Here is a 22,843-nt window from a genome sequence, read left to right as displayed (position 1 = left end):
GCCCCATAGGCAAGACCCAGAACTAAGGCACGGAAGTCCTACTGAGCTGAGTATCCCTGTATTAGGCAGGCACCTGTTTCAATAGCCAAAACTTGGAAGAAGTAATGGCAGCCATTAACAACAGATTTCACTGTATTTGCTTCCTTTCTGCTATGCTTCCATCAAGTGTCTCAGCATGACTCATCAGTTAAAGCAAGATTGTGAAATCATTCCTTAAAAAAACTGTATATAGTCAACTTGCTGATCTCAACTAAACATTGCTAAGCTTACCAAAAAAGGTGGCTTTTCCCCACTTCTCAGCTTTAAGAACAAATGCTCGTGAGGTCTCATGTTACTAAAATGATGTTATTTTTACAAAACATATTACAGTACATTTATTGACTACTATGAAGTATTACCAGGAATAATTAAAACTAAAAACTAGACAACAGCTAACAAATGAGAAACTATATTTTGCAATGCATTTCCTCTTTTTACTATACTTGTTCACTTACTTGCCCATTTACAAAATTCAGTAATTCAATGAGTCTCCCCGTTACTAGGTGCAAATGAACGACGTTCTACAGTACTTGTTTTGCTACTTACACAACAAAATATAGTGTGTTGTTAGGAGCCATAGGAAAGGAGAGGTAAAGGAAGGGGAACCCTGTATCAATATCTAGAAGTTTAATCTTCTAGATTTAAAGAAAAGTGGGAATTTGCCTGAATTCTATTATATAAATAAGGCTTGATTAGCAAAACTCTGTTTTCCCTAATCAAAAGAGGAAAACATTCCTTATTCTAACTTTATAAATGTTACATTCCATGCCTCTGCTATTATTTTTTTATACTGAAGTTAACGAAACTGAGAAAAAGTATATTCCGGTACTGAATTGAAAAGCTGAATTGTTACATATTATGGACACTTCAGCATACCTCCTGAATAGCTGTCATGACAACATGTTGAACAGACTCTTCCATCATCATGATGGTCTGGATGTACTCTGAAAACAAGAACATTCTTGCATGTCATTATTTACACTTGAACTTAAGATGGTCAAACAGAACAAAGGGGTAAATAGCCACCTCTCTCCTGCAAATTGTGCAGGTGCCATTCCTGGGACTTGCGCCCAGTCAGTGTCCAGACCCCACCCCAATAAACCCAGGAGCACAGTAACAAAAAGCCAAACTTCCAAGTAATGATGCAAGGCTTGCAAGACATTTCTAAAGGTCCATGCGTGTGCACATATGCTGGCAGGCCAAGTGAAAGATGGAGACATTTTCAAAAACTCGAGTCATTTCAGGACCAAGCAGTATATATTCTAATATTGCTATTTAAGAAAATCATCACTGATGTGCAAAGTACTCAGTTGTAATACAAACAAGCTCGTAGGCCAGTTGCAGTATCAAAAACTGCAAATTATGTACAAGAACAGGGATAATACAGTTATCCCTGTTGCAAGGGCATCTTGTCTGGATACACATTTTCCTTTCTATGCTCTTTCCCATGGGTGGAGTAGCTATGGAAAGGGGGCTTGTAAGTTAAGGGGGCAAACCATTAACTACTATTGTCCTGACTGATATTGGCAATAGGCAGCTGTGGAGAGTGAGTTTGTGTGTGTGGTTTTTGGAGGAGGGTGAGAGAACCTGGATTTGTGCAGGAAATGGCCCACCTTGATTATCATACACACTGTGAAGAGAGTGGTCACTTTGGATGGGCTATTACCAGCAGAAGAGTGAGATTGTGTGTGTATGGGGGTGAGAAAACCTGGATTTGTGCTGGAAATGGCCCACCTTGATTATCATGCACATTGTAGGGAGAGTGGTCACTTTGGATAAGCTATTACCAGCAGGAGAGTGAGTTTGTGTGTGTGGTTTTTGGAGGGGGGTGAGGGAGTGAGAGAACCTGGATTTGTGCAGGAAATGGCCCACCTTGATTATCATACACATTGCGAAGAGAGTGGTCACTTTGGATGGGCTATTACCAGCAGGAGAGTGAGTTTGTGGGGGGGGTTACTATAAAATCAGCTGATTTTATAGTACCTGCTAAGGACTCATTTGTTGATGGATATGAGGCATGCTGGGAAACCACTGAGTGGGTAGCAAATTCTCAAGAGTAGAAAAGGCCAGAGAGTTTTAAGTCATGTGCCCAAGGTGGGAGCAAGTGTCAGAGTTGGGAGCAGAATCCAGATCCTATAGCATATGGCTCCCAAACCTATATCATAACCATTTTTTTTTGTGTGCAATGTGTATCTTGTCTATGAATTTGTAATTACCCAGGTAAGAATCTGCAACTGAGCCTTCCCACAATAATTAATAACTAAAAGCTGGGTTCAGTAATTTTCATCTGTGAAGCTATTTTTCATTTCTATTCATGGAACCAAAAGGAAATATATACATCAGAAGCATACATAACCAGCTCCACAGTTCCAGCTTGCAAACTCAAGTGAAGCTTGTAATGTGATGTCAACCATCATCAATAAGACAAAATGAAGTCATGACCCACAGAAAAATAAACTGTGCCTCTGACAACAATCCCAGACACACCATTTTCCCCACATCATTTATATAGCAAGTCTGACTTGCATTAACTACACAGAGAGAATAATATATATTTAAAATTGATTACCTTGCTTCTGCTCACAATTTACAGCACATCCCAAAATGAGCTGAAGCATTCTTCCAAGCTCTGCAACATCTGAGTGCTCTCCAATCAGGTTAACATCAGGAAGGGTAAAGTCATTAATCTGCTGCCCTAAAATCTGCACAAAGACACAACATATATATATATGTATCAAAATATGTAGATAAGGCAAGAAGCCAGTAGAAAGAGCTCACCTTCGATCTCTGGCAAAGTTTTCAAACCCAACTTCGAGTCTCAAGTGAAATAAATTGGATAACCTCAGCCCACTTACCTTTGGACAGGATTCTACAACACAAATTCCATCTACATAATTTGATACAACCAGCCTTTCAGAGAATCCAGAGAAGGCTATCTCAACTAATACCAACAAACAATTACTCAATCTGTTCTTCCAGGCTGGGAAAGGCCAGCAAAGAAGCCAGTAACATGAGGAAGTTCAAAAGACAGCTGACCAACAGTACCTGTCTGATGGACTTTTAAAAAAATGAAGTTGTTTTCTACAATTCAAATAAAGAATTCTTCAGATACAAAAATATGTCATCAGACAGAATAATTTAATTGCATCTGGGAAATAAGCTGTAAATCACAGAAGTGGAAAGCTAAAATTCCAAAGATATAAATGTGTGTGTCTAGCCCTGATGGATGACAAAACAAAAGACTGTAAAACTGTCACTAATCCCTTGGTCTAGCAGTTTTACAGGCCTGGTCCACAAGACATTTAGCAAGTCCGAGATGTAAAACAACTGATTTTCAATCTGTGGAAACAGTCTGAAATGGTACAAGACAAACTGAATAGCAGAAAGGTGGTCATAAAAGGAAAAAAATGCTTGACATAGAAGCAGGGAGAAAGAATGGAAAGAAGCTGAAAGAGAAGAGAATCATACCTGATATACAATTATTGTAAGCCAATTTACAATCTAGAAGGATTTATACATTAATGAGCATTAGTTGGGAGAATTAAGCAGTTCTGCTAGATCAGAAAAAGCTTTGTAAGAGTTGAAAATATTACTATGAAAATTGGGATGAGTCAAACTTTTAGCACATAAATTGCAGATAGAAAAAAAACCAGTCAATTTAACAGATCAAAAATGCAAACGGAGGAAAAAAGAGTGACTGTGAAAGGAATGTGTAATTTATTTGCTGATTTTTTAAGCCAAAAAATAGCTTTGGAAAAGATATTTACACAATAGTATCTAGCAAATGTATGTATAAGAATACATAAATGACTGTCTTGCAAATCAAGTTGTTTTAAAAAGACAACAGAGATTTGCTGCCTTAGAAGTCTTGCCCAAAGAATGGGCATTAACATGACTAATGCCCGTGTACTATGTGGCAAACTGGACCTAAATTCTTGGGCAAGGTTCCCTCGTTTTTCTGTCACTCCAGTGACCTAAAACGTGAATTCTGTAGCAGACCCAGGTAAATTGAAAAAAGAATATTTTTATTAATTAAAACAGAAAACGAATAATATAATCAATACAGTATTTCTTGAATGGTTATTTTGATATCCAATTTTGACATTGCCCCAACCTTTAAGAGGTGATGCAGATTTTTATATTGCTTTGTAGATGCTCTTAGGGAAGCTGAGTAGGAGATATGTCATTTGGCACTATGAGGACATGGGTTTGGGATTGTGAAACAAACATGTTAGCTGGATACTGCTGTCAAAATGGTATGTTAAAATTAGGTGCCAGTGTCGATACCCCACTGAAATGAAAAAGGAACAAGTCGTAGCTATTTGAGGATTTAGCAGCCTCAGGAAACAACCACCATATTGGTTTGGACTCTGACAGCTGAAAAGTCTTCTTTGCACAAATACTAGAAACTTTAAGGAAAATAGCGGAAGCTTAGATTTTACAGCAGAATTCTCTGGGAAGAGGAATAGTCTATGGCAACTTCTTTGGAGATCATAAAGTACACAGGATCCTGGACAGGACCATCAACTTGTTCTCCTGCGAGGCTGTAATAGTGCAGGATGCTTTATGACAGCCATTAGAATCCCCTTGGATACTCCAAAAACTACTGAGTTACTGTAAAATGAAACAAAAAAAGTGCTCTAATTCTCCAAGGCTTTTGTCTATGCTAGGTAAAAGCCTAATCTTTTCACATCTAGCTTGTGCAGAAGGACTTTGCCAGGATGTGCACTCAGATGAGAAAAATGTAGGCAGGACAACTGACAAATGTAAGGTTTCAGAGTAACAGCCGTGTTAGTCTGTATTCGCAAAAAGAAAAGGAGTACTTGTGGCACCTTAGAGACTAACCAGTTTATTTGAGCATGAGCTTTCGTGAGCTACAGCTCACGAAAGCTCATGCTCAAATAAACTGGTTAGTCTCTAAGGTGCCACAAGTACTCCTTTTCTTTTTGACAAATGTAAGTGGATCTTCATCACCATGCACTTTTGGAAGCAATCTGGGATGTTCCACAGATGCATCTTATCTTTGAAGAATTTTGTACTTAATGAATCAGTCAAAGCTTGAAGCTCAGTCATTTTCTGAATTCAAGTCACTGACTTTCTAAAATAAATTAACCATGTCAGAAACTTAAACTTACATATACTTAGTGGCTTAAAAAGGAGCTGACATCATTTTGAAAATACAACATTGGTATTCTAGGATATAAGGAACTTTTATAATGCATCAAGCTCTCAGAAACCCAGAGGCTGTGGACTAACTGCTCTTCCTTCAACATGACCATGAAAGAAATATCTGCTGAATGAAGTATAAGAGAAGATTCTTTTAAACCCAGATTGACAAGTGAAGGTAGCAAGCTGTGTGTGTGCAGGGAATGGACAAGGATCCATATGGGGTTGTTACATAGCAGATAAACAATTTCCAAGAAAAATGTATGTATGTCTTTCTGATAGATTCATTCTGAGCAGCTAACAGGACTTGGCATGTTTGCTCAGAAACATCAGAGTTCTGAATTCCTACCCTCCTGAGACTTTAACATGAGCTAACTTTAATGGGATACTCTGAACTTCTGAAAATCAGTCTATTTATTAAGTTTGAATTTGGGAGTCTAACGTTAGTCTAACATTTTTGAAAATGTTGCCCCCTCCCCAAAAGTCTTAGCAAATGTATTATCTTCCTCCTCTCTAGAATATTTATACTGTTCAGACAGAAAACAAGTGCTTGGAGTATCCCATAATGTGCCTGTTTCACTGCATTCTTAATGCACCAGCTACCTCAGCACATAGCAGGGAATAAATATATCTTGTTTTCCTTCCCATGGAGTGCAGTCTTGGAGACAAGCAGCACAAGAGCTTCCCCATAGAACACACATGCCACAATAGTAGATCTCTAACAGTCCAAAATTAAAACTTTTAATTAACTCCTCTCTCCCCACCTCAATTGAGTATTTCCCCATAGAAAAAAATGAAAGTGATAGTCTTTACTAGGAGCAGAGGAGAAAGTCAGACAGACAAGCTTTATTTTTTATGCATTCAACTCCAATACGGAGTCACCAAGAACATCTACTATTTTCATGTCAAGATGCTTAAGAATATTAGTGCTTTTATTTTCAACACAATTTGGAAGTTGGGTTTGTTCCTTAGTGGCATATTTGATGAAGCATGGAATAAAGCTTTGGAGCAGTCTAGTGCTCAAGGATAAAAAGAAAAGGAGTACTTGTGGCACCTTAGAGACTAACCAATTTATTTGAGCATGAGCTTTCGTGAGCTACAGCTGAAGTGAGCTGTAGCTCACGAAAGCTCATGCTCAAATAAATTGGTTAGTCTCTAAGGTGCCACAAGTACTCCTTTTCTTTTTGCGAATACAGACTAACACGGCTGTTACTCTGAAACCTACTCAAGGATAGTCCATGATGAGTTCATTTATTTTGGTAGAATAGGTTTAAAGAGTATGGAAGGGCGGATAAGATACAGAATAGCTATTTAGAAAAATGAACAGTTTCATTTCATGAGGAAAGGGTCAGATTTTTTGAAAGAGCTCAGCTCCAATGGGAGCTGCTGGGTGCTGAGCACATGTGATATATCTGGACCTAATACTAAACGAAACAATACTCTGTAACATGTTCAACAAGCATAATGAATATATTCAGCAAAAGGAAAGGTCTGTATAGAGCACTGAGAAACAGTTCTTACCTCATGATTATAATCCAGTATTCCTTTTAAAATTTTCTTCAGATTGCTTATCTGTTTGATGGAAGAGAGAGAAATTAAAATATAGAAAGCCACTGAATTTAAGATACAGTAGAACCTCTAATTTTACAAACTAATTGGGGACTGAAGTTTATAAAATTGAAATGCTCAAAAAATTGTACATCTCAAAATTACAGTAGGTATGGTGCATAAATTGCAGTATGGTGCACTACATCGTCGTCGTCTTGTTCTTTACACCACTGCAAAGATACTTCCCATCCACTGAAGAAATTGGAACGTGAAGAGATGTCGACTTGTTCATCGACATCACTTTCATTATGTGATTTTCCCCCCCTTCCGGAAAAATTATTTATGTAACTGGTCATTTATAAGGCTGGTTTTAGTAAAATTGAAATTCTACTGTATTTATATAAATATATAAAAACAATTGTGTAGGTATACAGCAGGCTAAAAAAATCACAAGTAATACTGTAAGCAGAATCACATACACAAATGTAAGTCCATTTGTATTTCTAGTGAAAAGTATCTTGCCCGAATCAATAATTCATTATGATTATATATGATTGTCCCATGATGCGGGCCTGATCCGAAGTCAACGCCAGCTAATGGAGCACAATGAAGTGAATGACAAAAATTCCTACTGACTGGAATGGGCTTTGACTCAGGCCATGGTGAAAAATTGTAAGGGTAGCACTGTTTAAGCCAGTGTCATGAAAGTGATGGGGAAGCTGGGGCTCCAAAATGAGAGGGTGAACTATTTCCTGATCTCGGTGAATGGGGAAGGCTCTAGGCTAGTCGGAGGGAAAAGGTACGGCCCAGACAGGAAAGAAAAGGAGTAGATCTCCGCTAAAGGTGGTGCTGAACTCTGGGGGTACTGTCAGTACTGAGAATTTAGACATCAGAGTTAGTGCCAAGAGTAACGTTCTCAATACAGAGTGTTAGGATATAGATATTCAGGCCTGTCTGCAAAGGCCTGTACTTTAAGAATTTAGGTGTATTCTTATCACTTGGCTAGTTCCAGAGGTATAAAAGAAAGAATCAAAACCACTGTCTGCCAGTGTAAGGGCCTTCTCTTACTGTGACAGTTTGTGGCCCTGTTCTTAGGCTAAGGCCTTTGGCTAAGCAGCAGAGGCAGCCATAAGCTGGGAAGTGAACGGTCACATCCTCACATTCCAAACTAGTCACATTGAAATAAGGTGCTATTGGGCTGTTAGGCACTATCAGGACAGGATTGTATGCCTATCAGCTCCAGAGAAAGGGCAGTGCCTAGAAAATGTAAAAGAAAACTTAGTTTGATAGCATCCTGTCTGGCAAGAACTCACTTATCAATACTGGGATGTGAAATCCTCACTTCTGTATTGTCTTGCCATTATAGTTCCCACTTTGCTATTGTTTGTCTGTATAATCTCTGTCTGGTTCTGTGATTGTTCCTGTCTGCTGTATAATTAATTTTGCTGGGTGTAAACTAATTAAGGTGGTGGGATATAATTGGTTACATAATCATGTTACAATATGTTAGGATTGGTTAGTTAAATTTTAGTAGAATGATTGGTTAAGGTATAGCTAAGAATATTACTATATAAATTAGAGGCAAACAGGAAGTAAGTTGGGATTCGGAAATAAGGAAAAGGAACTTGTATTTAAGCTTGCTGGAAGTTCACCCCAATAAACATCGAATTGTTTGCACCTTCGGACTTCGGGTATTGTTGCTCTCTGTTCATGTGAGAAGGACCAGGGAAGTGGGAGAGTGAAGGAATACCTCTCTAACACAGAGGACGGCACCAGATAAGCAGTGACTTCCAACAATAGTTGGTCTGCTGGATCCATTAGGGCTTTGCTTGCCAGAGCCAAGGTATCAGTAGCAGATGTAGGTACACGGGCTGTTTTGGTACTACTTAGTACTGGGCCAGGAATCAATACCATGTCACTTGCCCTGTATTACTAAAGGACTTTCTGCCAAATTCCAAGGAGGAGCCCGAAGGCAAATGATCTTTTCTTAGGCCTCTGAGCTTTTCCCTTTTTACAGGAGGTAAAAGCACTGGTGCTAGGAACCATGGCCCGTTTGGTGTTCTGGTCTACCTTGATTCCAAGTGGAAGATACATCTCAGTCTTTTGGTGCCGGAGCAGCCATCAGCGATAAGCTGACTTGGGCAGTCATGGACAGCCAATCAGTACAGTGTCAGCTGCCTTATTAGAATTTGCCTTCAGAGTTGCATTGCAGCTCACAAGGGCTCTAACTAACTGGACCTGGAGGTACAAGGTCTCATCTTGCAGCCTGATGCCTATTCTTCTGGGTGTAAAAGTGCCCCTCACAGACTGCTCCAACAGAAATAGTTTTAGCCCAGTGTCTCCAGATTTTTTCATTTCTGATGAGAAAGACTGGCAGACAGTGCAATGGTCAGTCATACGGCTTTCATCTAAGCAGAACAAACCATGGCTACCTCCATCTGTGAGGAGAATGTGTCATTTGTGAGATGGACAGGGTTTGAAGCCACCATGATAGTGGTTGTGGTGAAGAGTACTGAATAATAAATAATTTTTGGGAGTGGCAAGGAAGGAGGTTTGCAAGAAAATTAAAAGAATTTTCTGACAAGAATTAACCCTAGTTATCTACCTAGAGTATTTCCTCTCTTTACTTGTCACTAGCTAAAGGGTAGCAGGCATATATAGCCTGGTTCTGTCTCGCTGCCACAGGCAGTAAGAGAGACTTGAAGGATGGGTCTGACCACTCTGCTGACCTTTATGTCCTCATGAGGGAGTGGGGACGAGGACCTGTGGGGTGCAGGCATGGCCCAATGGACACTGCTGTTCAAAGATTCTGATCTCACATCCTTGAGCAGCATGCACATATAGAGTGGGATCCACACCGACACATACTCGAAGAACAAGAAATTTTATCTCCTACGAAGTGGGGTAAATAGGAGGGAGAGAGAGAGAGAGAGAGAGAGAGAGAGAAAGAAAGCCTGGCTGTGGATTTAACACATACTGGAGCTCTAAGGGACATGTTTTGGTTAAATCTCTACTATACTAAACTTAAAGTGTGTCCCTTCCTTTTTACATTTGTGGTAGCAGATGATCTCAACCCTGGAACGCCTGTCAGCCCTGCCAAAAAAAAGACCTAACATCACCCCCAACTTGATTTTACTAACTATGAGGGGCCTGGCTCTCAGTCAAAGATAGACGCTCCCTTAGGACTTCAGCAAGTTAGACTGGCCAAAACTGCAACCAAAGAAGATTTTGCATCTGCCCCCGAAAGGAGTTAATCCCATCTCAATCCTTTCTATTTGTCCACGATGTAGATAGAAAACTATTCATGAGAAACTGCTTCTGAATGTAGGCAGCTAGGATTCACCAACCTATGTACCAGTCAATAGCCACTCATAGATGTTATGACTTTGTAGACACTATGGGGAGGGGAGGGGGAATAACTCTTCATGTCCTTTAGAGTGATGGGAGAAGATTATAAACACACTCTATACGTAGCCCAGTAAAGAGCACTCTAAGCAGTGCCACACGCCATCCGTATTCCAACAAGACCTAAGAAGACAATGCAGAGAAAATTTAGGAACCACTGTACTGATATTAAAGGGCACACTGTGATGACCTACTTGGCCAACAACAGAGTTAGCCAACAGAGAGCTCTGAAAGCCATTCAGCTCTATCACTCTCCACTGGCTAAACAATGAAACAGACCCTCCATCCCCAAAAGCACAAATGTTAGCTAAAAACACTTGGGATAGGCTTATGGGTGTCATGATGACCATGAAATCTCAAATCAGACTAGAAAAAATTCTATCTACTTGGATTTTTTAAATAAAGATCAGCCTAAAATGAGAAACTGGAGATACTGCAGAGCAAACTGCATACTGCAGCTATTCCAAGCTCTCTAATGATGTGAGACTGAACAAAGAATTGTCATTAATTCCACAATCCTAAACCACCTTCCACACCTTCTCTGGTGTCAAAAGTTCCAACTGCCAAGGCATCCAGTCCCCACCACCTCTGGAAAAAAGATGTTCACAGCAGTTATGCATTTTCATTACAAAAATCTGCAGCAAATTTAAAATTTAGGGGAAAGGTAAATTACTTGATTTTAATATTAAATCGAACACGATAAGGAATGCTGTACTGATTGTATTATTCATTTTCATAAATGATTCATTAAAAACCTCCAATTTTGAATTTACCTGAGGCTGCCGCAAAATTTCCAGCCGGCTGCACTGAAGTGCCATAGAAACCAAGGGCCATGCTGCAGAATTAAGTCCAGTTTACCTCAGAGTACATGGGGACCTTGAGTATTTCCCAAAAGTGACAAAGAAATAAAATGAAAAATACTACCCTTTTCCCCATGTGAATCAAGATTCCCTAATCAAAAAGAAAGTGATCATCTTCCTTCCATGTAACCCCCAGCCCAGATTTCACCCCTTTTTGAGTAGGAGATTGCAGCTCATCTGCTACCAAGACTAGGGTGGTTAGAGAGCGCCTCAGACAGAGGTGACTAAAAAGAAACCCAACATCTGATCTCCATGACCCCATCTTTCTATCTCCATAACAATCAATACCTTGATACATCCCGTTCCAGTGTTTGCTGCAACACCATGGTAAAACACACAACCAGCCAATCATAAGACCCACCATAATACAAGTCACTCCAACTTAGACTGGTCTAACATCTAACACTAATCATGAGTCCAGCAGGGAAGGGACATTTTTAGTGGCTTACAGCAAATATGCTGGAATATAGCTGCTGCCAAGGGCCAATCAGCGTGGGAAATTAGTGCAACTGTTTTCTATTTTAAATTAGACTCAGTAGCAATATTATCATCACCTTCCAGTCACAACACACATTTTAAGGAGAAATTCAAATACAGTGACAAAAACATTTATATCACAACAGGGAAGCAAAGCAAGTGCTAAGAGCAACTGATTAATTTGTAAAAGTTAAATACCAGGACTGAGGGGAGAATATAATTATATTGTTTCAGAGCTTTAGAAAACAAAGGGGCATTCAGTCAAGCAATGACAGAAGTAGAAGTAATTCCATATACAAACTACATATAGCATACTGCTCTCTGCTGGATGGATTAAACACACTCAGGTGTTTGCACTACAGTCCCTGACCTAAAGGTGGGATACAAGTCCTACCATTACATCTTTGATTCCTGCCCATGAGCTCAGCAGCAACAATGAGACTGACTGAAGTCTTTCTACCACTTCATCTTGTACCAGTTTCACCTCTCTGTTCATTTTTAAAACTTTCTGTTCTGTGTCATTCTTTACCGTGTCTATCCAATGTACCCTCGGTCTTCCTCTATTTCTAGTTTCTTAGCCCTGGTCTACACTAGAACTTTAGGTCGAATTTAGCAGCATTAAATCAATGTAAACCTGCACCCGTCCACACGATGAAGCCCTTTATTTCGACTTAAAGGGCTCTTAAAATCGATTTCCTTACTCCACCCCTGACAAGTGGATTAGCGCTTAAATCGGCCTTGCCGGGTCGAATTTGGGGTACTGTGGACACAATTCGACGGTATTGGCCTCCGGGAGCTATCCCAGAGTGCTCCATTGTGAACACTCTGGACAGCACTCTCAACTCAGATGCACTGGCCAGGTAGACAGGAAAAGAACCGCGAACTTTTGAATCTCATTTCCTGTTTGGCCAGCATGGCAAGCTGCAGGTGACCATGCAGAGCTCATCAGCAGAGGTGACCGTGATGGAGTCCCAGAATCGCAAAAGAGCTCCAGCATGGACCGAACAGGAGGTACGGGATCTGATCGCTGTTTGGGGAGAGGAATCCGTGCTATCAGAATCATAGAATATCAGGGTTGGAAGGGACCTCAGGAGGCCATCTAGTCCAACACCCCGCTCAAAAGCAGGACCAATCCCCAATTAAATCATCCCAGCCAGGGCTTTGTCAAGCCTGACCTTAAAAACTTCTAAGGAAGGAGATTCTACCACCTCCCTAGGTAACGCATTCCAGTGTTTCACCACCCTCCTAGTGAAAAAGTTTTTCCTAATATCCAACCTAAACCTCCCCCACTGCAACTTGAACTCCGTTCCAGTTTTCGAAATGCCAAAACCTGTCAAAATCTCTCAGGGCATGAAGGACAGAGGCCATAACAGGGACCCGAAGCAGTGCCGCGTGAAACTGAAGGAGCTGAGGCAAGCCTACCAGAAAACCAGAGAGGCGAACGGCCGCTCCGGGTCAGAGCCCCAAACATGCCGCTTCTATGATGAGCTGCATGCCTTTTTAGGGGGTTCAGCCACCACTACCCCAGCCGTGTTGTTTGACTCCTTCAATGGAGATGGAGGCAATACGGAAGCAGGTTTTGAGGACGAAGAAGATGATGATGATGACAAGGTTGTAGATAGCTCATAACAAGCAAGCGGAGAAACCGGTTTTCCCGACAGCCAGGAACTGTTTCTCACCCTGGACCTGGAGCCAGTACCCCCCGAACCCACCCAACTGCCTCCTGGACCCAGCAGGCGGAGAAGGGACCTTCGGTGAGTGTACCTTTTAAAATACTATATATGGTTTAAAAGCAAGCATGTGAAAGGATTACTTTGCCCTGGCATTCGCGGTTCTCCTGGATGTACTCCCTTAGCCTTTGCAAAAGGTTTCTGGGGAGGGCAGCCTTATTGCGTCCTTCATGGTAGGACACTTTACCACTCCAGGCCAGTAACACGTACTCGGGAATCATTGTACAACAAAGCATTGCAATGTATGTTTGCTGGCGTTCAAACAACATCCGTTCTTTATCTCTCTGTGTTATCCTCAGGAGAGTGAGATATAATTCATGGTCACCTGGTTGAAATAGAGTGCTTTTCTTCAGGGGACACTCAGAGGAGCCCATTCCTGCTGGGCTGTTTGCCTGTGGCTAAACAGAAATGTTCCCCGCTGTTAGCCATGGGGAGGGGGGAAGGTTGAGGGGGTAGCCACGCGGTGGGGGGAGGCAAAATGCGACCTTGTAACGAAAGCACATGTGCTATGTATGTAATGTTAACAGCAAGGTTTACCCTGAAAGAGTGTAGCCACTGTTTTATAAAATGTGTCTTTTTAAACACCGCTGTCCCTTTTTTTTTCCTCCACCAGCTGCATGTGTTTCAATGATCACAGGATCTTCTCCTTCCGAGAGGCTAGTGAAGCTTAGAAAGAAAAAAAAACGCACTCGCGATGAAATGTTCTCCGAGCTCATGCTGTCCTCCCACACTGACAGAGCACAGATGAATGCGTGGAGGCAAATAATGTCAGAGTGCAGGAAAGCACAAAATGACCGGGAGGAGAGGTGGCAGGCTGAAGAGAGTAAGTGACGGGCTGAAGACAGGGCTGAAGCTCAAATGTGGCAGCAGCGTGATGAGAGGAGGCAGGATTCAATGCTGAGGCTGCTGGAGGACCAAACCAGTATGCTCCAGTGTATGGTTGAGCTGCAGCAAAGGCAGCTGGAGCACAGACTGCCGCTACAGCCCCTGTGTAACCAACCGCCCTCCTCCCCAAGTTCCATAGCCTCCACACCCAGACGCCCAAGAACGCGGTGGGGGGGCCTCCGGCCAACCAGCCACTCCACCACAGAGGATTGCCCAAAAAAAAGAAGGCTGTTATTCAATAAATTTTAAAGTTGTAAACTTTTAAAGTGCTGTGTGGCATTTTCCTTCCCTCCTCCACCACCCCTCCTGGGCTACCTTGGTAGTCATCCCCCTATTTGTGTGATGAATGAATAAAGAATGCATGAATGTGACGCAACAATGACTTTATTGCCTCTGCAAGCAATGATTAAAGGGAGGAGGGGAGGGTGGTTAGCTTACAGGGAAGTAGAGTGAACCAAGGGGTGGGGGGTTTCATGAAGGAGAAACAAACAGAACTTTCACACCGTAGCCTGGACAGTCATGAAACTGGTTTTCAAAGCTTCTCTGATGCGTACCGCGCCCTCCTGTGCTCTTCTAACCGCCCTGGTGTCTGGCTGCGCGTAACCAGCAGCCAGGCGATTTGCCTCAACCTCCCACCCCACCATAAACATTTCCCCCTACTCTCACAGATATTGTGGAGCACACAGCAAGCAGTAATAACAGTGGGAATATTGGTTTCGCTGAGGTCTAAGCGAGTCAGTAAACTGCGCCAGCGCGCCTTTAAACGTCCAAATGCACATTCTACCACCATTCTGCACTTGCTCAGCCTGTAGTTGAACAGCTCCTGACTACTGTCCAGGCTGCCTGTGTACGGCTTCATAAGCCATGGCTTTAAGGGGTAGGCTGGGTCCCCAAGGATAACTATAGGCATTTCAACATCCCCAACAGTTATTTTCTGGTCTGGGAATAAAGTCCCTTCCTGCAGCTTTTGAAACAGACCAGAGTTCCTGAAGATGCGAGCGTCATGTACCTTTCCCGGCCATCCCAAGTTGATGTTGGTGAAACGTCCCTTGTGATCCACCAGAGCTTGCAGCACTATTGAAAAGTACCCCTTGCGGTTTATGTACTCGGCGGCTTGGTGCTCCGGTGCCAAAATAGGGATATGGGTTCCGTCTATGGCCCCACCACAGTTAGGGAATCCCATTGCAGCAAAGCCATCCACTATGACCTGCACATTTCCCAGGGTCACTACCCTTGATAGCAGCAGATCTTTGATTGCGTGGGCTACTTGCATCACAGCAGCCCCAAAAGTAGATTTGCCCACTCCAAATTGATTACCAACTGACCGGTAGCTGTCTGGCGTTGCAAGCTTTCACAGGGCTATCGCCACTCGCTTCTCAACTGTGAGGACTGCTCTCATCTTGGTATTCATGCACCTCAGGGCAGGGGAAAGCAAGTCACAAAGTTCCACGAAAGTGCCCTTACGCATGCGAAAGTTTCGCAGCCACTGGGAATCGTCCCAGACCTGCAACACTATGCGGTCCCACCAGTCAGTGCTTGTTTCCCGAGCCCAGAATCGGCATTCCACAGCATGAACCTGCCCCATTAGCACCTTGATGCATGCATTGGCAGGGCCCATGCTTTCAGAGAAATCTGTGTCCATGTCCTGATCACTCACGTGACCGCGCTGACGTCGCCTCCTCGCCCGGTATCGCTTTGCCAGGTTCTGGTGCTGTATATACTGCTGGATAATGCGTGGGGCGTTTAACCTGCTTCTAATTGCCAAAGTGAGCTGAGCGGTCTCCATGCCTGCCTTGGTATGGCGTCCGCACAGAAAAAAGGCGCGGAATGATTGTCTGCCGTTGCTCTGATGGAGGGAGGGGCGACTGATGACACGGCTTACAGGGTTGGCTTCAAGGAGCTAAAAATCAACAAAGGTGGTGGCTTTACATCAAGGAGTATTTCAGGCAGGACTTCACGGAGGGTTCCAATAAGAAATGGTGCACCTAAGTTATTGTTCTTATTGGAACAAGGAGGTTAGTCTGGCCTCTGATTGATACATGGCTAGATTTACCTCGCTGCACCTTCTCTGTGAGTGACTGCAGTGTGACCCAGAGGAATGAGTCCCCTAGACAGGGGAGGAGGCAAATGAGTACAAAACAAATCTGGTCTATTTCTTGTTTTGATCCACTCCATCTATCTTTTACATCTTTGGCTGGCAACAGACGGTGCAGAAGGACTGCATGCCATCCACATCTCATGACTGCTCGGCAGAAGATGGTACAGTACGACTGCTAGCCATCCTCATCTCTTGCCTGCCCGGCAGAAGATGGTACAGTTCGACTGCTAGCAATCCGTATCTCCTGCCTGCTCACCATAAGACGGTTCAATAGGACTGACTGCAGGACTAAAGAGAATGACCTGGTCAAGTCACTCCAAATTTAGTCCCTGCGCCCATGTCTGCCCAGGCGCTCCCAGCCGACGTGGCCTGGAGCACCTCGGACATGACGATGACGGCTACCGGTCGTATTGTACCGTCTGCTGCAACAAGGCAAGGGGTTGCTGCTACTGTGTAGCAAAGCCGTACCGCGTCTGCCAGCACCCAGAAGACATAGGGTCACGGTTACCTGAGCGGGCTCCATGCTTGCCGTGGTATGGCGTCTGCACATGTAACTCAGGAAAAAAGGCACGAAACGATTGTCTGCCCTTGCTTTCATGGAGAGAGGGAGGGAACGGGGGCCTGACGAAATGTACCCAGAACCACCCGCGACAATGTTTTAGCCCCATCAGGCATTGGGATCTCAACCCAGAATTCCAATGGGCAGCGGAGACTGCGGGAACTGTGGGATAGCTATCCACAGTGCAATGCTCCAGAAGTCGACTCTAGCCTCGGTACTGTGGAAGCACTCCGCCGAGTTAATGCACTTAATGCACTTAGAGCATTTTCTGTGGGGACACACACACTCGAATATATAAAACAGATTTCTAAAAAACCGACTTCTATAAATTCGACCTTATTCCGTAGTGTAGACGTACCCTTACACTCTGAAAGGAATTGCCATGTACGGTATCCTCCCTACATGCATCTTGGGCACATGTCCGAACCACTGCAGTCTTTCTTGAATCTTCTGTAACAGAGTTACTTCTTGCCCTGTTTTCTTATCACTTCATTTATTATTTTCTGCAGTCTTGAAATTCTCAGTATTCCCCGCAGCCAGTTCATTTCTGCAGTCAGTATCTTTCATTTATCAATCTTCCGCATACTCCAGCATACTGACCTATATAGCAGTATTGTCACAACAACTGAGACATAACAACATTAACTTGGTGTGCAACAGAATGTCATAAGAAGAGAATGGAAATGATTTTATTAACACTATTGAGCTGTTTGTGAATGATTTGGTGATACATATTAGTGATTTATTTCTCTGAATGTCACTGTAACCAGCAGTGAAAGTCACTAGATTTGTCACTGGTCACGCTGACAATTATTTCCTCACTAAGGAAACCAAAAAGTCACTAAACCTAGTGACAAAGTAGCTAAGTTGGCACACTTTGGAAACACTTCTGGAACCAAATGCCTGGCATGTGTGGAATACACAATAGGGACCATCACTCAAAGAAGCAGCACTGGTTCAGAAGCTGGGGCTTAGTGGAAACTAAGCTAATTGTGTTAATCACTGATCGCCTTCTTGCCATGAAGATAAGTGTCTGTGCAGGCTCTTTCAGACCAATTCACAGCCTTTCATGTGGATGACCATGAGATTCTGCAGTCTTACCTGCCGATCCTAGCAGGAGGTTCTGTTCCTATCTGTCTGAGAGAACTGAAAGGGTAATTTGTTAGCAACTGCTCCTCTCCCAGAGGACTCTCTTATGTAGGATGATAGTAGACCATGGAAAGGACTATAATGAATGGTGATGGTACCCAGTTCTATGCTTGTTACATCCCACCCAGCTGGGGCAGTGGAACAAAACTCAGTGTCAATGTGATCTTAGGGCTTGGAAGACAGATCCAATTTATTTAATGTAAGACAGAGTGCTGGTGGGATTGGACACACCTAACTCAGGTCCAGCAGTCATCATTTTTTAAAACCAAACTTTATTAGTGCTGCTGCACAAACAGAGAATTAAATAATCAAAGTATCACAAAGTGGTATAAAACTACACTAGAACAAGAATCAAAAAAATAGTTTTCAAGAGTCCAGATTTGGTTATAGTCCTAAGCAGTCTATATCATAATTTAATAGATTATTCCATTTTGCCTAAACTGTTTCAAACTGAGAGCCATTCATCTTTGAAAATGTCCTCCCTTTCCACAAGACATCCAATGTTCTGTTCTAGGGGTAGAAAGTCTAACAGAAACTATCATTATAAGGTTGGACAATGTTACCCAATATTTGAACACACAGTCTGCTAGTACTAATGGAAATAAATGACATTTTTAAACAAATGCTGCAGTCTGATTGCCCAGGCAAATATCTAGGACAAAAAGCTTGGGATCAAACAGGAGATAACTGGGAACTTATTGCTCAACTTTTCCCCAAAATTTATGAATTTCTGAAAACTACCATAGTGAATAAGAAAAAGAGGACATTATCCAAGTTTTTGTTCCCATCCCCCACACATTCAATAATATTCTGCACAGACATAAATAAAATGTGATGAAATAAAACACCTATGGACATTTGCGTCTGTCTCAAGTCATTATGCACAGTAATGTTATCAACTGCTTTTCAAACTGACCAGTCCTCCTCAGATAATGGTATTCCTATATCTTGTGAACACTGAAATAGTGAAGTTTGTGGTTTAGGGAAGTTCACAACTGCAAGGCCTTGGTAACAGAATGAAATATTTTTTTGTGCTGTTTTCCAGTTACAATGATTGGCATTCTGTTTCCAAAATGTGTTTTTAATAGAAAATCTCTGTTCTGCATGCAATCTAAAATATAATTATGCAAAGTGGATTTCTCTTGCACTAAGCAAGGCAAGAGATAATTATCTTTTCATTTTTAGAGGTTTTTAAAAAAAAAAACCAAAAACCTATTTCGTAAACCAAAATTGATAAGCTAGGTGTTCATTACCAATAGAAAAGATGGATTACCAATGACTGTGGTTATCCAAAATTTTGCACATGAAATGTGGCATCTTTCCTTAATTCTATTACATAGAAGTATAATGACATACATAGTGGCATTTAACATAATAAAAAAATTTGGTCCATTTTAAGATACAGTGCATTACCTAGTTGAATGAATTCTAGTATATACAGCTCTGCCTGTACCCAGTGCTATAATGTGTCCCCGATGGTCTTTTCCTACCCTTTTTCTCTGTCTCTGAAGCCAAAAGTATGCTCTGCAACTGGGAATATTAAGACCTGCCTACGCAATTTATGTTCCTTCAGAATTTGAGAATAATCTTTAGTATTCAATCATACAGATAAGTTTGCCACTGGTATAGTAAAAGGACACTACATTTTTAATAGGACAACTCTGTCCTTCATAGTTATTGGTAAATTTGCCCAGTGATTCAAATCACTTTAAAACTGATTAAGTGAGAAGGCTAATAATTCAATATTTGGATTTCAGACCAAATCAAAGAGATTATGATGATCAAATACTTAATCTAAGTGTGTGCTAACGTAGCACTGAGCCATGCATTCTTGCACAGCTCCAATGTACAATCAAAACTCTGATTTAAGGTTCAATTTATAACCATGTAATTTACTAAATTCCTCAATGACAATGGCACCTGGAGTAGGATGTCATCAGCGTGGGGGGTGCATCAGGAAAACAAGATCAGCTGCATAGTATTCTACCTCATCATCTATTCCCCAGACTTGGATACCTTCACTGATTTGTACTTCTAGTGTAAGTGTTTGACTACTACACCATGCAACATTGGAGACAGGGAACAAAGCTCTACCTTGTGCCTGACACAGTCAGAATATTCTTCTATTCACTATAACAGAGCCTTGTGGGATAGTGTACAAAATGCTTCAACAAAAAAACTTCAAAAACAGACTTCAATGAGAAACTGCAGAACTGGAATTAATTTCCAAACTTGACACCATCAAATTAGGCCCCAATAAAGACTTGGTTGATACTCACACCTTCTTGTCAACTGTTGGAAATGGGCCACATCCACCCTGATTGAATTGGCCTCGTTAGCACTGACCCCCTACTTGGTAAGGCAACTCTCATCTTTTCATGTGCTGTATATTTGTACCTGCCTAGTGTATTTTTTACTCCATGCATCTGATGAAATGGGTTATAGCCCACGAAAGCTTATGCCCAAATAAGTTTGTTAGTCTCTAAGGTGCCACAAGGACTCCTTGTTGTTTTTACTATTAAAGATGTTCACAGATACATGCTACTGACATCTTAAATCTGGAGGTAAGCCATCTAAGTATACATACTGAAGATGTCCCCACTCACCACGTTTTAAATGACCAATATATAGAGAGCTGAAGACAAACTGTAACTGTGTTACTTGTCAGATATGCATACTCCTTATATCAAGGATCCCTGCAAGTGGCGAGGCTACAAAAGGAAGAGTTAAATATTTTGTTTGTGCCCTTTATTATTTTTACGAAGGTCTCAAAGGTTGCATTGTTGTTGGGGTTTTTTTGTTTGTTTCCTCTAGTACACTCCTTGCATGAAAAGTATTAGCTCTTCACATTCTTATTTATAAAGTGGAGGATTGAAAAACTACTAAGATTCTGACATCAACGGACAAACCTCAGCTGCTTTCCCTCTCTTCATTTAGGAGGGGAAGAGTTTAATAGGGCTGCTTTAAACTTTTTTGGGGGAACACTCCCCTTCATGTCAAATTCAAACTCCTGACAAACTGGTACGAGAAAGTTCCCTTCCCCCAATTTCAACAGGGATCTGCAAAAGCTGCAGTTGAACTTTCAGCCTATTGTGATATTATGGACAGTAGTTCTCCAGTTAATCAAGAAAAACAGCAGTCGAGGCTTGTTATTTCTAGGAGGAAAAACAAGCAAACAACCTTTTTATGGAAAAAGGTGAAGAGCAATAAAGAGGCACAAACAACTTTTTGATAGCAGTTTACCTTTCACCTATGGTTCTATCCTGAAATGGGATTAAATTTGTTAGTCTCTAAGGTGCCACAAGTACTCCTGGTTTTTTTTGAGGATACAGACTAACAGGGCTTCTACTCTGAAACCTATCATTGTAGGGTAGCACATCTGATTACATCTCAATGATCTTCAGATCAAATTTGTTCAATTTACAACTGAAGGTATTTTTCCTCAAACCCACATTGGGATCTCAGCATCTAGCTGTGTTCTTTCTAGTTTGTGGAGGTCGAAAACTACCCTCCACTACACCTGTGCAATCTCTATTGACTTGAGGATTTGTAAAAAAGTGTAATTGAAGATATTATTACAAGGTGACTGAGTTGCACAAGTGATTGTGGAACTAGAAATTAGTTAACAAATCTGATGATTATGCAAAATCCAAACCAGAATAGTTTGCTCTTCCACAGTTGAGTGGACACTATAGTAAAGAGTAACATCATTTTACCTCTTTATCATAGATATGACTGAATATACCTTAGAAGCAGAGTAGTAAGATGTCATTTTTCCACAGTCTTTTCTGAAGTGCACTTAAGATTTTTAGGGTAATTGGTTGGGCATTTCCATACTTAGCAATTAAAAAAAAATTATTTTTTACCTTCATTCAAATTTCCTACCTGTTGAAATTTTCTTTAAAAAAAATTTTCAAAGCTCTTTTAAGGTTTATTTTTCTGATAAGTTTTCTCCAATTACTGAAATGGATTTACATCATTAACTTGGTTTTTGACATTGAATTAAACTCTAAAAGAGCCAACAACTTTAGATAATGAGAAATCCATAATTACATTTACTATAGTTAGTTTGATATCTTCTACTGTAAGCTAATATTTTAATTTAGGAATAAGTTAATACTGAAAAAATATTTTATTAAGAACTAAAATACTGACTGTAGAAAAGCAAAGCATGAAGAAAATACCTTTAGCCTCCAATTATCTCCTACTTCTGTTTTGATTCTGTTTAACCAGTTTTCATCAAAGTATGCTGGATCTCTGAAAATAAATAAAATTAGCATATATGTTAAAAACACCAACTTCTAGTACTAACAAGCTAGAGATTCCAGATGAATCCTATACTGATGTTCATTTAAATGCATATACACATATAGATATTAATATAGTCTATCTAAATATTTATATCACGCTCATCATAGTGTTATCCGAATGCCTCCAATACTTACCTAGTACTTTTGAGGTGACTGTAATACTCTTAAAATGACACCTAAGCCGTGGGGGCCATTGTCTGGCTTATTGTAAAAGGTGCGTGCCCCTTTGAGTGGTAAAGAGACAGCGAGTGACTTTCTGCTGCAGTGGCAGACCAGGTCAGCATGCGGATACTGACTCACCCCCTGCCAGTGACTGGAATAGAGGGACAATTATATAGGTCCATGCCGGTGCAGGAAAAGCCCTCTTTTACCTGGACCAGACAGAGCAGCACCCACCCTCCCACCCACAGAAGTGGTGAAATACTAGGTTTTATCAGGATCTGCTGTGGGCATTCCTCTGCTCGCTCCTTTTTCAGGGGGCACAGATGGAATTTTTCCCTCATCACATTAGCCAAGGTGAAGTGGGTTTTTTTCACCTTCCCCACACAAGGATTAGAGGAGCTTAGTTAGGGTGAATATGAAATGGGAGTTAGGCTATGATGTCGCAACTCTTTATG

The 22,843-nt window shown here is 41.5% G+C and overlaps 1 protein-coding gene across 6 annotated transcripts in view; it reads right to left on the bottom strand.

Annotated features, from left to right (window-relative positions):
• The window catches only part of HOOK3 (hook microtubule tethering protein 3), a 145,005-nt gene that overhangs the window by 87,348 nt on the left and 34,814 nt on the right, over positions 1-22,843 (bottom strand). For 5 of the 6 annotated variants that reach the window (XM_077817915.1, XM_077817914.1, XM_077817916.1 and 2 more), the window contains 4 exons: positions 22,101-22,173; positions 6,727-6,777; positions 2,609-2,741; positions 916-983 (listed from right to left, as the gene is read on the bottom strand). In XM_077817915.1, coding sequence (XP_077674041.1) covers positions 916-983; positions 2,609-2,741; positions 6,727-6,777; positions 22,101-22,173 — 325 coding nt within the window. Of the gene's footprint in view, positions 1-915; positions 984-2,608; positions 2,742-6,726; positions 6,778-10,931; positions 11,035-22,100; positions 22,174-22,843 lie in introns of those variants that run through there. The other variant, XM_077817918.1, reaches the window with a different exon arrangement.

Source organism: Eretmochelys imbricata, chromosome 5 (genome assembly GCF_965152235.1).
Source record: "Eretmochelys imbricata isolate rEreImb1 chromosome 5, rEreImb1.hap1, whole genome shotgun sequence".
Taxonomy (NCBI): Eukaryota; Metazoa; Chordata; order Testudines; family Cheloniidae; genus Eretmochelys; species Eretmochelys imbricata.
Note: the sequence above shows the minus strand (reverse complement) of the source record. Positions and strands in the feature narration are given on the sequence as shown.